The sequence below is a fragment of the Bos indicus x Bos taurus genome, chromosome 3 (genome assembly GCF_003369695.1).
Source record: "Bos indicus x Bos taurus breed Angus x Brahman F1 hybrid chromosome 3, Bos_hybrid_MaternalHap_v2.0, whole genome shotgun sequence".
Classification (NCBI taxonomy): Eukaryota; Metazoa; Chordata; class Mammalia; order Artiodactyla; family Bovidae; genus Bos; species Bos indicus x Bos taurus.
The window spans coordinates 58359459-58375693 of record NC_040078.1 but is presented as its reverse complement, the minus strand read 5'-3'; the positions used below and the strand labels follow the sequence as shown (position 1 = coordinate 58375693).

General features: G+C 34.0%; 1 protein-coding gene across 5 annotated transcripts in view; it reads right to left on the bottom strand.

The window, feature by feature from the left end:
• Positions 1-16235, bottom strand: part of COL24A1 (collagen type XXIV alpha 1 chain) — a 391998-nt gene that overhangs the window by 82853 nt on the left and 292910 nt on the right. For all 5 annotated transcript variants that reach the window (XM_027536666.1, XM_027536671.1, XM_027536669.1 and 2 more), the window contains exons 39-44: positions 15268-15321; positions 13550-13657; positions 9938-9991; positions 9630-9683; positions 8981-9037; positions 1565-1618 (exon numbers count right to left, since the gene is read on the bottom strand). In XM_027536666.1, the coding sequence (XP_027392467.1) occupies positions 1565-1618; positions 8981-9037; positions 9630-9683; positions 9938-9991; positions 13550-13657; positions 15268-15321 (381 nt within the window). The remainder of the gene's footprint in view (positions 1-1564; positions 1619-8980; positions 9038-9629; positions 9684-9937; positions 9992-13549; positions 13658-15267; positions 15322-16235) is intronic.

Below are 16235 nucleotides of genomic sequence, written 5' to 3'. Positions count from 1 at the left end.
AAAGTAATGTCTCTGCTTTTGAATATGCTATCTAGGTTGGTCATAACTTTCCTTCCAAGGAGTAAGCGTCTTTTAATTTATGGCTGCAATCACCATCTGCAGTGATTTTGGAGCCCCAAAAAATAAAGTCTGACACTGTTTCCACTGTTTCCCCATCTATTTCCACTGTTTCCCCATCTATTTCCCATGAAGTGATGGGACCAGATGCCATGGTAGAAGTCAAAAGAAGACATTATAAGAAGCTTCTCAAATTATGCTGAAAGCCGTGAGTTGGCAAAGAAAAGTTAATTTCAAGTAAAGGAGAAGGGGGCGACAGAGGATGAGATGGTTGGATGGCATGGTTAACTCAATGGACATGAGTTTGAGCAAACTCTGGGAGATAGTGAAGGACAGGGAAGCCTGGTGTGCTGCAGTCCATGGGGGTCTCAGACAGTTGGACACGATTTATGACTGAACAACAACATATTATATACTATTATGTACAGGGCTTAAAACAGACATTGTACAAGAAAGAAAGAAGTCGTATTCAAATTGAGGAGTTAAGATATCTACACATTAAAAACAATTAGCAAAATGATAGTAGCAGAAGATTGTAAAATATTTGTATTGAATGACTTCTATAACCAATAAATAGTATAGGACTAGATTAGAGGGAAAGCTTGCTGCTGGACAGTAGAAAAGGGGGTATGAATTAGATTATAAAGGGTAAACAGGATTTACGTAAGTAAAGATTATATAATTTTGTGAGCAAGCAGATAATGTTGTGAGCAAAGAAAAAAGATAGGAAGTATAGGGAGAGAGTTAACAAATGACCATTTTATTTAGTATATGACATTATAAACAGAAATGGAAGAGATATGGGGCAGAAATACAGAACATCCTCAACACAAATATGCTAATAAATAATGACACTGAATAAATTCTCTCCATAGTCTAATATAATTTGAGCAATACAGCTTGGGGAACACGAGAAATAAAAAAAAAAAAAAAGAAGAAAAAAAAATAAAAGGGTTCTGGATAATTCAAAAAAAAAAAAGAATAGAAGAGGATAAGAATTGACATAAGAATATAATGGTGTTTATCCATTTGACAAGTCTTTAATGAATTTATACTATATTGTAGGAAATTTGTGTTCTAGAAGTTGGGGATATAATGATGAAAAACATGACAGTCTTATTCTCATGGATATTATATTTTCTCAGGGGATGTAGACAATAAATAAAAAAATGAGTGTATAAAAAGGTGGTAAGATAATTTGGATAACATTAAATGTCATAAAATAGAGTAATAAGATATAAAGTGATGGATAGAAAGGGCAGTTAGAGAAGCCCTCTCAAGAGTAACATTTCAGTTGAGATCTGAATGATGAGACAAAGCAGCAATGGAAGGAGATGAAGATAATTTTAGAAAGAAGGAATAGAAAATACAAAGAGCTTCTTCTAGGATCAAAAACATAAGATATTCCTAATTATCTCAATGATGCTTATTTTCATTTGCAACTGAGAAGAACCACAGAGAAACCTATTCAAATTTAGAAGAAAGGTGTGAAAGTTACAGGAATTACCTTATATCCCTCTGCTCCAGGCTCTCCTCTCTCTCCTTGTTCTCCCCTTGGGCCCTAAAGAGACCACAGGCAGAAACAATCAGTGCATCTAAGTATTTGAGAACACAGGTGAAATAGTTAATATGGAATAATTTTTCTGTAAAAATATGAAATCAAATGTACAATAATTTGTTTAGTTCCACTCTCAGACAGTAAAGAAGCTGCCTGCAATGTGGGAGACCCAAGTTCAATCCCTGGGTTGGGAAGATCTCCTGGAGAAGGGAATGGCTTCCCACTTCAGTATTCTTGCCTGGAGAATTCCATGGACAGAGGAGCCTGGAGGGCTACAGTCCATGGGATCACAAAGAGTCAGACATGACTGAGCGACTAACACCTTTCACTTTCACCTTCAGATAACTTCAAAGGATTGAATTTCAACAACACTAAGAACACTATAAACATTGATTATTTAAAGACAATCTTATAATTATTCTGCTAGAAAAAATACTGACAAAATGAAGTCCAAGTAAACAATGTGAATTTTCAGGTGAGTAAAGTATGTTATAAAAGATATCAAAATAACTTGCATTTGTACTGAATGTTAAAATGATTGAAAACAATTTAAGCAGGACCACTCAGCCATTAAGTAAGTGATTAATGGACTTAATCAATTGCATTAATTAGAAAGTATTATATTTAATACTTTTTAAAAGTATCTAAGAGCTAATTCTACATTATCATTCTTTATTAGAAATTATATTGTCTATTCTTTAATCTGCAAAATCTTAAATATTAAGATATAAATTGACCTAAAGAAATTACACTTACTCATTTTAATTCTTGAGGCAGAAACGAATAAACTTGTGAAAGTCACTCAGTCGTGTCTGACTGTTTGTGACCTCATGGACTATACAGTCCATGGAATTCTCCAGGCCAGAATACTGGAGTGGGTAGCTGGACCCTTCTCCAGGGGATCATCCCAACCCAGGGATTGAACCCAGCTCTCCCACATTGCAGGCAGATTCTTTACCAGCTAAGCCACAAGGGAAGCCCAATAATACTGGAGTCAGTAGCCTACCCCTTCTCCAGTGGATCTTCCTGACTCAGGAATAGAACCGGGGTCTCCTGCATTGCAGGTGGATTCTTTACCAACTGAGCTATCAGGGAATCCCTACTTTTAATTTTTTCTAAACATTTCTAATATAAAATCCTTTGATATGATAAGCAGTTCAAACTACTTATTCTAAAATGCACTTGGAAAACCAGTTATCACATATTAGGACCAACTATCCCAAAAGAAACTCAAAAGAAATTATCATCAGAACCATAAAATTTATTATGGATAAATAGCTTACGTCTATGTGAATAAAGATGTTAGACATAATGCAAAGACAAAAATCTTTGACTTTGATTTAATTATTTAGAATATTCTTGGTCTAATGTTCACACCTGTCTCAAGTCTATTAATAAAATGACCATTATTATGCTAGCTGTGTAATACATTTATTATATTTCAGTGACATTCTTTGAACATGGAATACGTGAATGTGGGGAAAAGGAGCACTACTCTATTCTTCTTGTGCATATTTTTCTTTGTACTTTTAAATTTCTGTACTGTTTCCATATTTTTGTCTTTCAGAGGTTTAGAGACATTTAGAATGCATTTGATACAGAATTTTTAAAGATATCATTCTGTCTGTTAATGATTTACTTCTTAAATTTATATAAGGTATGGGGTAACTTGGATTCCTTTTTTTCACCTGAGGTATAGTTTATGCACAATATTATGTAAGTTTTTCGGTGCACAACATAGTGATTCACAATTTTTAAAAGTTGTACTTTATTTACAGTTAAAACACTGACTATATTCCCTGTGTTGTACAATATATCTTTGTAGCTTATTTAATACACAGTAGTTTGTATCTTTTATCAACCAGGAGATCTTTGCAGAAACTAATACCTGTGAATACTGAAACATATCAGGTCAATAATGTTCAGGTAACAAAAGATGATTAAAGGTTTACTGAGCATGGCCCTACCAATCAAACAAGACCAAGTTTCCCCCTCAGTCAGTCTCTTCCATCAGGAGCCTCCATAAGCCTCTTATCCTTCTCCATCAGAGGGCAGACAGATTGAAAACTACAATCACAGAAAACTAACCAATCTGATCACACATACCACAGCCTTGTCTAACTCGATGAAACCATGAGCCAGGTCATGTAGGGCCACCCAAGACAGATGGGTGATGGTGGAGAGTTCTGACAAAATGTGGCCCACTGGAAAAGGGAATGGCAAACCACTTCAGTATTCCTGCCTTGAGCACCCCATGAACAGTATGAAAAGGCAAAAAGATAGGACACTGAAAGATGAACTCCCCAGGTCGGTAGGGGCCCAATATGCTACAGGACATCAGTGGAGAAAAAATTCCAGAAAGAATGAGGAGACGGAGCCAAAGCAAAAACAACACCCAGCTGTGGATGTGACTGGTGATGGAAGTAAAGTCTGATGCTGTAAAGAGCAATATTGCATAGGAACCGGGAATGTTAGGTCCATGAATCAAGGCAAGTTGGAAGTGGTCAGACAGGAGATGGCAAAAGTGAACATCGACATTTTAGAAATCAGCAAACTAAAATGGACTGGATGGGTGACTTTAACTCAGATGATCATTATATATACTATTGTGGGCAAGAATCCCTTAGAAGAAATGGAGTAGCCATCATAGTCAACAAAAGAATCCAAAATGCAGTACTTGGATGCAGTCTCAAAAATGACAGAATGGTCTTTGTTCGTTTCTAAGGCAAACCATTCAATATCACGGTAATCCAAGTCTATGCCCCGAAGAGTAATGCTGAAGAAGCTGAAGATGAATGGTTCTATGAAGACCTACAAGACTTTCTAGAATTAACACCCCCAAAGATGTCCTTTTCATTATAGGGCACTGGAATGGGCAAAAGTAAGGCAAAAAATGTAAGGGCAAAAGTTAGAAGTCAAGAAATACCTGGAGTAACAGGCAAATTGGCCTTGGAGTACAGAGTGAAGCAGGGCAAAGGCTAATAGCGTTTTGCCAAAAGAACGCACTGGTCATAGCAAACACCTTCTTCCAACAATACAAGAGAAGACGCTACACATGGACATCACCAGATGGTCAATACTGAAGTCAGATTGATTATATTCTTTGCAGCCAAAGATGGAGAAGCTCTACACAGTCAGCAAAAACAAGACTGGGAGCTGACTGTGGCTCAGATCATGAACTCCTTATTGCCAAATTCAGACTTAAATTGAAGAAAGTAGGGAAAACCACTAGACCATTCAGGTATGACCTAAATCAAATCCCTTATGATTATACAGTGGGAATGATGAATAGATTCAAGGGATTAGATCTGATAGACAGAGTACCTGAAGAACTATGGAAGGAGGTTCATGACATTGTACAGGAGGCAGTGATCAACACCATCCCCTAGAAAAAGAAATATAAAAAGGCAAAAAGGTTGTCTGAGGAGGCCTTACAAATACCTGCAAAAAGAAGAGAAGCAAAAGGCAAAGGAGAAAAGGAAAGATATACCCATTTGAATGCAGAGTTCCAAAGAATAGCAAGGAGAAATAAGAAAGCCTTCCTCAGTGATCAGCACAATGAAAGAGAGAAAACAATAGAATGAAAGACTAGAGATCTCTTCCAGAAAATTAGAGATACCAAGAAAACTTTTCATGCAAAGATGGTCACAATAAAGGACAGAAATGTTATGGACCTAACAGAAGCAGAAGATATTAAGAAGAGGTGGCAAGAATACACAGAAGAACTATACAAAAAAAATTTTCACAGCCCAGATAATCACAATTATTTGATCACTCACCTAGAGCCAGACATCCTGGAATGTGAAGTCAAATGGGCCTTAGGAAGCATCACTACAAATAAAGCTAGTGGAGGTGATGCATATTCAATTGAGCTATTTCAAATCCTAAAAGACGATGCTGTAAAAGTGCTATACTCAGTATGCCAGCAGATTTGGAAAACTCAGCAGTGGCCACAGGACTGGAAAAGGTCAGTTTTCATTCTAATCCCAAAGAAAGGCAATGCCAAAGAATGTTCAAACTACTGCCCAATTGCACTCATCTCACACGCTAGCAAAGCAATGCTCAAATTCTCCAAGCCAGGCTTCAACAGTAGATGAACTGTGAACTTCCAGATGTTCAAGCTGGATTTAGAAAAGGCAGAGGAACCGGAGATTAAATTGCCAACATCCGCTGGATCATGGAAAAAGCAAGTGAGTTCCAGAAAAACATCTATTTCTGCTTTATTGTCTATGCCAAAGTCTTTGACTATGTGGATCACAACAAACTGGAAAATTCTGAGAGATGGGAATACCAGACCACTTGACCTGCCTCATGAGAAATCTGTATGTAGGTCAAGGAGCAACAGTTAGAACTGGACATGGAACAGACTGGTTCCAAATCCAGAAAGGAGTATGTCAAGGCTATATATTGTCACCCTGCTTATTTAATTTATATGCAGAGTACATAATGAGAAATGCCAGACTGGATGAAGTGCAAGCTGGAATCAAGACTGACAGGAGGAATATCAATAACCACAGATTCGCAGATGACACCACCCTTATGGCAGAAAGCAAAGAACTAAAGAGCCTCTTGATGAAAGTGAAAGTGGAGAGTGAAAAAGTTGGCTTAAAGCTCAACATTCAGAAAATAGATCATGGCAGCTGATCCCATCACTTCATGGCAAATAGATGGGGAAACAGTGGAAACAGTGACAGACTTTATTTTGGGGGGCTCTAAAATCACTGCAGATGATTACTGCAGCCATGAAATTAAAAGACGCTTACTCCTTGGAAGGAAAGTTATGACCAACCTAGACACATATTAAAAAGCAGAGATATTACTTTGCCAACAAAGGTCCGTCTAGTCAAGGCTATGGTTTTTCCAGTGGTCATGTATGGATGTGAGAGTTGAACTGTGAAGAAAGCTGAGCACCGAAGAATTGATCCTTTTGAACTGTGGTGTTGGAGAAGACTCTTGAGAGTCCCTTGGACTTCCAAGAGATCCAACTAGTCCGTCCTAAAGGAAATTAGTCCTGAATATTCATTGGAAGGACTGATGTTGAAGCTGAAACTCCAATACTTTGGCCACCTGATCTGAACAACTGACTCATTAGAAAAGACCCTGATGCTGGGAAAGACTGAGGGCAGGAAGAGAAGGGGATCACAGAGGATGAGATGGTTAGATGGCATCACTGACTCAATGGACATGAGTTTGAGTAAACTGCGGGAGTTGGTGATGGACAGGGAGGCCTGATGTGTTGCAGTCCATGGGGTTGCAAAGAATCGGACAGGACTGAGCAACTGAACTGAACTGACCTGAACAAAAGATGTATTAGTATGTCAGAGAAGGCAGTGGCAACCCACTCCAGTACTCTTGCCTGGAAAATCCCATGGACGGAGGAGCCTGGTGGGCTTCAGTCCATGGGGTCGCTAAGAGTTGGACACGACTGAGCGACTTCACTTTCACTTTTCACTTTCATGCATTGGAGAAGGAAATGGCAACCCACTCCAGTATTCTTGCCTGGAGAATTCCAGGGACCGGGGAGCCTTGTGGGCTGCCGTCTATGGGGTCCCACAGAGTCGGACACGACTGAAGCGACTTAGCAGCAGCAGTAGCAGCAGCCATCAGTAAATTGTTAATCCTTTAACCTTATCTTGCCTCTCCCTCATTCTCCTCTGCACTGTTAACCACTAGTTTGTTCTCTGTATCTGTGAGTCTGCTTCTCTTTTGTTATATTTACTACTGCTTCATTTTTTAGATTCCATATATATGTGATATCACATAGTATTTTTATTTCTCTGTCTTATTTATTTCACTTCGCAAAATTATCTCTAAATCTACCCACATTGTGGTAAATGAGTAGTATTGTATATATTTTTGGGTATATGTATATATATATATGCATATATATATGACTACATCTTCTTCCTTCATTCATCTGTGGATGGACATTTAAGCTTATTTCATATCTTGGTAATTGTAAACATTGCTACTATGGAATTGGGGTGCATATATCTTTCCTGACTACTGTTTTTGTCTTTTGAATATGTACCCAGGAATGGAATTGATGGGTAAATATGGCAGTTCTATTTTTCATTGTTTGAAAAACCTCATAGTGTCTTGCATATAGAAGCACCAATTTCTATTTCCACCAACAGTGCACAGGGTTCCCTTTTCTCCATCACCTCGTCAACATTTGTAATTTGTGGTCTTTTTGATGACAACCATCTAGGTGTGAGGTGATTATCTCATTGTGGTTTTAATTTGCATTTCTCTGATGTTTAACAATGTCAAGTATCTTCATGTGCCTGGCTGGCCATCTGTATGTTTTCTTTGGAAAAATGTCTATACAGTTCTTCTGCCCATTTTTTAAATTGGACTTTTTTTTGCTATTGAAATGTTTATGAAATGTATGAAATGTTTATATATTTTGGATATTAGCCCCTTAGTGGTCATATCATTTGCAAGAATTTTCTTCCATTCAGTAGGTGTCTTTCCATTTATTGTTGATTTCTGATAAAGAATTTTATATATTCTTATAGATGAGTTTGCCTCTGTGTGAGATTGGTTTGATCTACTCAGAAAAACTCTAGAATTTTTCCTATTTCTAAAACACAGTATACTGTTCAATCATTTCCAGAGTCAGGTCAAAATATTGGGAGCAACTATATATTCTGATTCTTCTGTTTTAGGATTTTTTTTATCTTATATGATATGTGAAATATGGAAAATTTAACCAATTATATTTATTTCTGTGAACCAGGTATTTTTTCACTATTCATTTAATTTACATATACCCTGCATACTGTTTTAATTCAGTATGAACATAGAGACAGTTATTCAGATAATCAAAGATAGAAGAGCTACTTTTAAAAAATCATGGTTACAGCTAGTCTTTAAAGTGCTTAATTAGAAGGTTACAGATTAGTAATCTTTAAAAAATATTGGCTCTAATAAGTAGTTAGATGAATTTTCAAATCATTTGGTAACCGTGTATAAACTACTATAAACAAGGATACAGATCAGATTTTTAAACATACTTTAGAAATAAATCTGAATTTGATGTATAAATATCTGCCCTAAATGCCTAGAGTACATGATATTTTGATTATCTTTGTAAAAAGTTGTTATCATGAATTTAATGCTGGAAGTTAGATTTGAAAGTTCCTGTGTTAAACTTCTATATAATGCTAAGGATCTTGACCTGTATATAAACAGTTTTTCTGTTTAGATTATGTGACTGCAAGTACTGCTGTCATATAAAACCATGTTATAAAACTAAAAACAAAAAAAAAGTTCTTAAAAAGATGTAATTGGTATTATGAATCTATTGTACTAACTGCATTTTATCTTAAAACATCAAAATAATTTTAGAAAAAAACTTACTGGTTCACCCCGAGGCCCAGGTGGTCCTAGGATTGTATTATCTTCTCCTGGATAACCCTACAATGAAGATGATTTATAAATAAAGTTAAATTAATGAAATAAATTAAAAAATTTAAGCCTATTATTTCTAATAGGTTATAAAATATGCAATCTAGTTTTATCTTTTTTAAATGAAAAAGTCTTATCTACAAAACAGCATATGATACTTTATACACAATTGTAATTCATATATGGTTCTCTTTGGAAGTGTCAATCTCCTTTAGTTACATAAAAAGCAGCTTACTAGTTTTCTCAGTGTCAGTTTTCCAACAATACTACAAATCAAGAGGAGTACTATTGTAGTTATTCTTAATTCATAAAAATTTTACCATAAACGTACTATAGTTAGTCATTTAATCTAGAGTCTCACAATCTCTTTCAATAAGCAAATTAACATTAGTTTTCACCTCAATCTGAAACTATCAAAGACTTCTTAATTATTTTAAATATTTCTCCCTTTATATTTATTTTTCTTCTAGAATCTACAATACTTCCCAAGTTGAAAAGTACTTATTTTATTCTTTGAAAATGTTTCCAGCATACTTTCAGAAAGAACACATGAATTCTGTGTTTACTTTTAGGATAAAAAAGTCAATATAAGCATACACACCTTTTCTCCTTTAGGTCCTGGCAACCCAGAAAGTCCCGGTTGACCTTCATGGCCCTAAGAGAAGGACAAGTAAGTAGACAATCTCCATATCATTAGTATGTGCTCTACATAATACTATCATGGCTATGCCATTAGGTATTACACTAATTCTGAAAGAAAATATGATTCACTGTATAGTAGCCTGATGTCTAAATATGCTAGAAAGCATTATCAGGAGATTTCACCTGAATTTGTATATTTAGGATGACATCTTTATGTAATGTTTTTATGCAAATAAACAGTTCTTATTTCCAATTATAAATGCTTACCCTATATCCTAGAATTCCAGGTTCTCCAGCAGGTCCCATCAATCCTAAATGTCCCTAAAAAACAAAGCAAACATTAGAAAGAAAACAGACAATTGTTTAAATTGTTAAACCTGCATTTTTGTTATTTAAAACTTAGATTTTTAAAGATACAAAATTCTACCTAGTCTGAAACAGGAAAACAAAAAGTAATTCTCCAACTTGCATCTTATTTTACTTTTGAACCATGTTAGTCCCACAAAAATATGTTTCTTTGGTTTATTTCTGGTATGAACATCTTTAATCATATTAAAAGAAATACTTTCAGTTGCCAGAATGCTGTAAATTTCCAGCAAATTCTTGGAAATGTAGTTTGCATTTGTCAAAGTTTGTGGTATTTGCACATCACTAAATATTAGGGAGTGAATTCTGATAGTTTTTAATATTGTCATGATAGTATCAAGAACTCTGTACTCATTCATAGCCTCAGGTGCTTTGATGAACATGATTTCAACTCTGGTCAAAGCTGTTAAAAGAGAATTGGTTGACAGCTTATGTATAATATTCACCTCTATTATTTACACTTATTATCAATTTATACAGATGAGGAAATCATAAGTTAAAGGCAAATCAGTAAATATTCCTAAACTACTGAAAAGATAACAGACAACTGAAAAAAAGCAAAAATAACACTCTTAAAAATGTCCCTTTTATATTATTAAAAAGTTTTCACACTAACTCTTCTATTTGAGTCTCAAAATAAATAGGAGATAAGGAAATTAAGGCACAGCCAAATGCCACACCAGCCAGAAGTTCTAACTAATGAAATAAGTAAGGATAATAAACAATAAATATGAGGAGGTGATACAATTATTTACCTAAGGAATCCTTAGAATTATTAAAATTCACTGAAATAAAGATAAAGTTTTTAAAAAAGATTTCTTACATAGACTAGTAAGAAGATGAACTAGAAAAAGGACGACCCTAAAAACAACAAAATCTGTAAGAAACTAACAATACACCTAATAAGAAAGATGTAAGCACAGAGATAAAGGAAATAACAAAGCTTTAAGGATATAGAAGATATAAGTAAATAAAAAGACATATGTTAATCATTCATAGAATGAATGTGGTAATTCTATTTCTATGAATGATTCAATATTAAAGGAACTTGCAGAATTGTATTTTAAAGTTCAAACAAAAAACAGACGAAATCATAGTAAGAGCTGAGCTTTTCAGAAAAATAAATTATGAAGTATTTGCCCTTCTAGATCTCAAAAGATACTGTAATGATGTAACAATTTAAATGGTGTGGTACCTAGTAATAAACTAAAAAATTGAGAAAAGAAAATATAGAAAATGAAAACAGACCATTATTTGAGAGTAGCTTACAGTAAGGGTAGCATTTCAGAAAACTGGGAAATAGATTTATTAAATAGTATTGAGACAACTGGCTAAGAACATGGAAAAAAGAAATTAGTCCTTTACAACTTATAGCAAAATAAACTCCATATGCTTTAACAGGGCTAAGGGTAACAATATTAGGAAAAGGATATGGAAGTATATTTTTATATACTTTATGTAACAAAACCTAGACTTTTAACAGAAAGACTGACAAATTTGATTGTAATAATTAAAACCTCTGTCCAGTGAAAGATAGTGTAAACAAGATAAATGATAGAAAGGGAAATATATTTGTAATATATTTGCAACATATTTAACAAAAATATATTATCTAAACTATATAAGGTGTTTTTGCAATTAAGAAAAAGAAAATAGTCTAATAGAAAAATATGTAAAGTACATATGAACAGGCAACTTTCAGAGGAAAAAGTACAATTTATTTAGTTGCAAGCAAGAAAATGTAAGAAAGAAAATGAGACATACTTTTTCATTTATCAGATTTGCAAACATCAAAAGAACTAATATTAAGTATTCCCATAAAAGACTCAAATGTAAGACTTGAAACCATAAATTTCTAGAAGAAAACACAGACTGTATGCTTTTTGATATTGGTCTTGGAAATATTTTTTTTTTATATCTCTCCTCAGGTAAAATAAACAAAAGGAAAAATAAGTAGACAATATCAAACAAAATAGCTTTTACACAGTCAAAGAAACAATCAATAAAGCAAAAAGGTCACCTACTGAATCAGAGAAGATATTTGCAAACAATGAATCTGATAAGGGGTTAATATCTAAATACAAAAATAATTCATCAACTCAACATCAAAAAGACAAACAACCCAATTTACAAATGGGCAGAGGATCTAAACAGACATTTTCCCAAGATAGCCAACAGGCACATGGAAAGATGCTCAACATCACTAATGATCAGGGAAATGCAAATCAAAACCACAATTAGATATCACCTCATACCTATTAGAATGGCTATTACAAAAAAGACAACAAATATCAAGTGTTGGGAAGGATGTGGAGAAAAGGGAAGCCTTGTTCACTGTTGGTAGGAATATAAATTAGTGCAGCCATTATGGAAAACAGTATGCAGGCTCCTCAAAAAATTAAAATTAAAAACAGAACTACCGTATGATCCAGCAATTCTACTCTTGGGTATCACATTATATACCATATTTGAATTCATAGGGCATAGAAGAAAAATATTAGCAATTTAAATAAAAGGAAGTACATACTACCTGACTTAGTAATATGACAGTAAGGAATGGAACACTTAAAATGAGGCTGAGGAGTCTTACAATTGACAGTAAGTGATTGAGGAGATAACAGATAGAGTAATCGCATTTAGAACATCAGAGAGCTTCAACTAAAAGAGTTCCCCATCAGAGACTGCTTTTTGATACTCCAGTCTAAACAATATATCCCTTCATGTGATTTTCCCCTAAAATGCGACTAAGGAAAACCTTCTTCAGACAACAGATTATTCAATGCTCTCCAAAGACTTGGTGAAAAGCCACTTGTGACATTTAAATGGTGACTAGGAAATACATATGGATTTGATATATAAGTTTATGAAATACTCAAAAGACTAAATTGGATAATCTCTTAAATATTTTGCATCCCTTTCTTCTGTGATTTTTTGAACAAGTTCAAATATGTTAGCAACATAATTTTGATATTACAGTTTCAAAAGTATCATGCGATCTTTGCTTCTAATATCATGCAAAATTCATACGAAAGATTAAAAATCAGTAGCTGTTTTGGAGACTTACCACAGATGGTTATAAAGAAATAATCTCTAGATAAGCATGAGAGTCTAAGCATATAAAGAAAACCCATTTTTGAGTAATCTAATTTTCAAAGCAATTTGTCAACCATGACAGCATAATTTTATACAGATATTAAATCCTGATTTTAAGTACTACTTTATAAACTTTCCCACTTAGGTTGGGAGTTATAATCTGATTTTTAAAAATCTTATTTCATATTTTATTTCCATTTTGAGATTTTTTTTCCCCTTTCCTTTTTCATGTCCAGAAACCACTAAGCCATTTAAGTACCGTGGAATGCTTACAATTCTCCATATCCCATGGAGGTAGATTATTTTCAATGGGACTTTTGCTTTCTCTGTAAAATTAATCAAGAGATGAAGCTTTTAGACATGGATACATTTCTTTCCATCCGCAGTGAACTCAGTTTTGGAGACAAATCAAATACTGACCACAGCACCTCTAGTTCCTCTGGCACCCTTAAGACCACTTTCCCCAAATTGTCCGGGAGCACCTCTGCTTCCAATTTCTCCTGCGGGCCCCATTTGTCCTTTATCACCCTGTGGATGCCATTAGTAAGAGAGAAAAGTAAGAAAAAAACCTTATACTTAATCAACTACATCATATACCTGAATGGCTCCAGAGGAGATTCTGTAGGCAAAATTCTATAAATAGTCACTTTGTTTTAACTTAACTAGTACTACAGACCACCACTGACAATAACAACATACCATACCACCTGGGTTACCTTAAAAATGTAATCAAAAGTAATTTTGGAAAAAAGAATACAACATTTTTTGTGCAAATAAGCAGGGAAGTCTGGTGCTCATGCTGAATTACAAATAACCAAGTGTTTTATTCATGAAACTTGTTATGTATTTATGTACAAATGCATGCACGCATATGTTTACTCATGTCCTGAGAAAACACAGGCCCTATGACAAGCCTGTTTCTACAGAGAATTTCAGTGCCCCAAAGATACATTTAATGTATAAAGGCTCTAGTGGGCAGTGCTGTATACTCAACATCATCACTTGGTTGGAGTTTGTCTTTAAAAATCTGTAACATTTTTACATGATTTTATATCCATCTGAAAACCAATTCTTCTGTTTTCCAACAGGCTAACTGATCATTCTCTAATATCAAAGTACAGCTGCTTTTAAATAGTAAATGTTATAATTTATTCTCCACATATGGTAACTCAGTTCTATTATTGATAATCAAGTAGACACAAAGAAAAACTAAACTATGATCATAGTCAGGAAATTTTTGGTAATTCATAATAATTCACAGGTTGCTGTAAGGATCTGCACTGCCCTACTGGTAAAACCATTTAGAAAGTACATTATGTATGATGAAAAGAAACTTCAATATTGGGCATTATTTCATGACTGAGAATGGTAACTAAAATATACCTCATTCACTTTTATCTTTTATTATTTCTTATACTGCCCTCAAGTTATGAGAAAGATGGATTAGGTGCATATTCACAGAAATGATATAATTCAATTTTGGGAACTAGAATATGGTATGATTTGTACTTAATTATAGTAAATATATTCAGTTATTATATTACAATGGGAAAATAATTTTTGTTTCACCAATACTTGAACAAATTATTGACTCTATCCAAGTATCAATTATTTATTATAAAGTACTAAATTTTACAAACACATCACATTTTCTTAGTAAAAGGAAGCAAATAACACATACTGTTTTGTGTCTCTTAGTTAATATATAGGGAAGATAAAATCAATACTAACCTTTTCAATTTAGAAAAATATATTCAAACAAGCCAGAAACAATTCTAATAATACTTCTCTCCCGTAAATATCTTACTAAAGTTGTTATTAAATGGCACAAATGGTATAGCATTTTTTCTTTTCTCTCTTTTCATGCCCATGGTCTACTAAATAATTTCTGGTAAAGATGAGAAGAAAAGGCAAAGATCTTTTTAGAAATGACAAAGTCAAAAATTTGACTTCAGATAATTAAGGTAAAAAGTACTATGTGGAATTAAATATTAATTTATACAATTGTGCCTTTTTAGCCATAGCTCTTTAATGCTTTATTTCTAGTACAAATAAAAACATCACAGTATGCTATGGAGCTATGTGCACATCAGAATAAAGAAAACCAACATAAAAAGATGTTAAAAAAAAAAAATTACCTTCTTTCCTGGACGACCTCTTTGTCCTGGAATTCCTGTAATTCCTTCAGGTCCCTGAATAAAAAAGGAAATAAATTATTAGAGACACAACCAGATAGAATGCTTAAATACTTATATCACATAATCACTGACTTGAACACTAAGTAAAAATGTGGGCTACTTCTCAGCATTACTATGCTTGTATAACTATTTAAAAAGAGGTCATGATGAGTTAGAGGCCCAGCTGTTACTAGTGAGTAAAGTTCACATATACAAACTAGTCAAGATAGACAAAATGAAACCATTCTTAATCACAGAGGGAAAATAACTTGGTTTTAGCACAGCCATTGAGAAAGTAATTAAAGTCAACCTAAATGTATCCATGTCAGCAGTTCTCTGAGCTACTTTGGGTTCAACATCTTGTTGAATGCACAGGATTATAAAATATATCTAATACATTGTCAGGGAGAATCTCAAAATCTCACTGAAGGGTACGATTAAGCAAATACTCTTTTATCTGTGGGGGGAAAAACACGGAGAAAGGGGAAACACATTTAGAGAAAGGAGGTAGCCATATTAAACTGTTTAAAACAATATTTTTATTTCAATCTGTATTTTATTTATACAAAAGTAGACTAAAAGTTTTCAATAAACACTTTTTTTAAAGTAAGAAGTGGTTAAAATATTTTAATGTCATATGAATTTGCAGGTCAACAATGGTTAGGCTTAAATGAGATCCACAGTAAGCCAGGCTACAGATTCAAAAATAGCTAATAATTAATCACAGCATTCCTTGCATTAGTTGGAAATGAAAATGGAAATTTCAAATTTGTGTCCCAAAACTTGGCAAAAGGCAAAAATGATGTAGACAAGAAATAAATTGTGGTTTACCACTGTGCTAACGGAGGCTCTTGATAAATATTTGTTAAACGAATAAACAGATACCTAAGGAAATGACTCATGCCCTGTGCTCCTGAGCAAATGTTCTT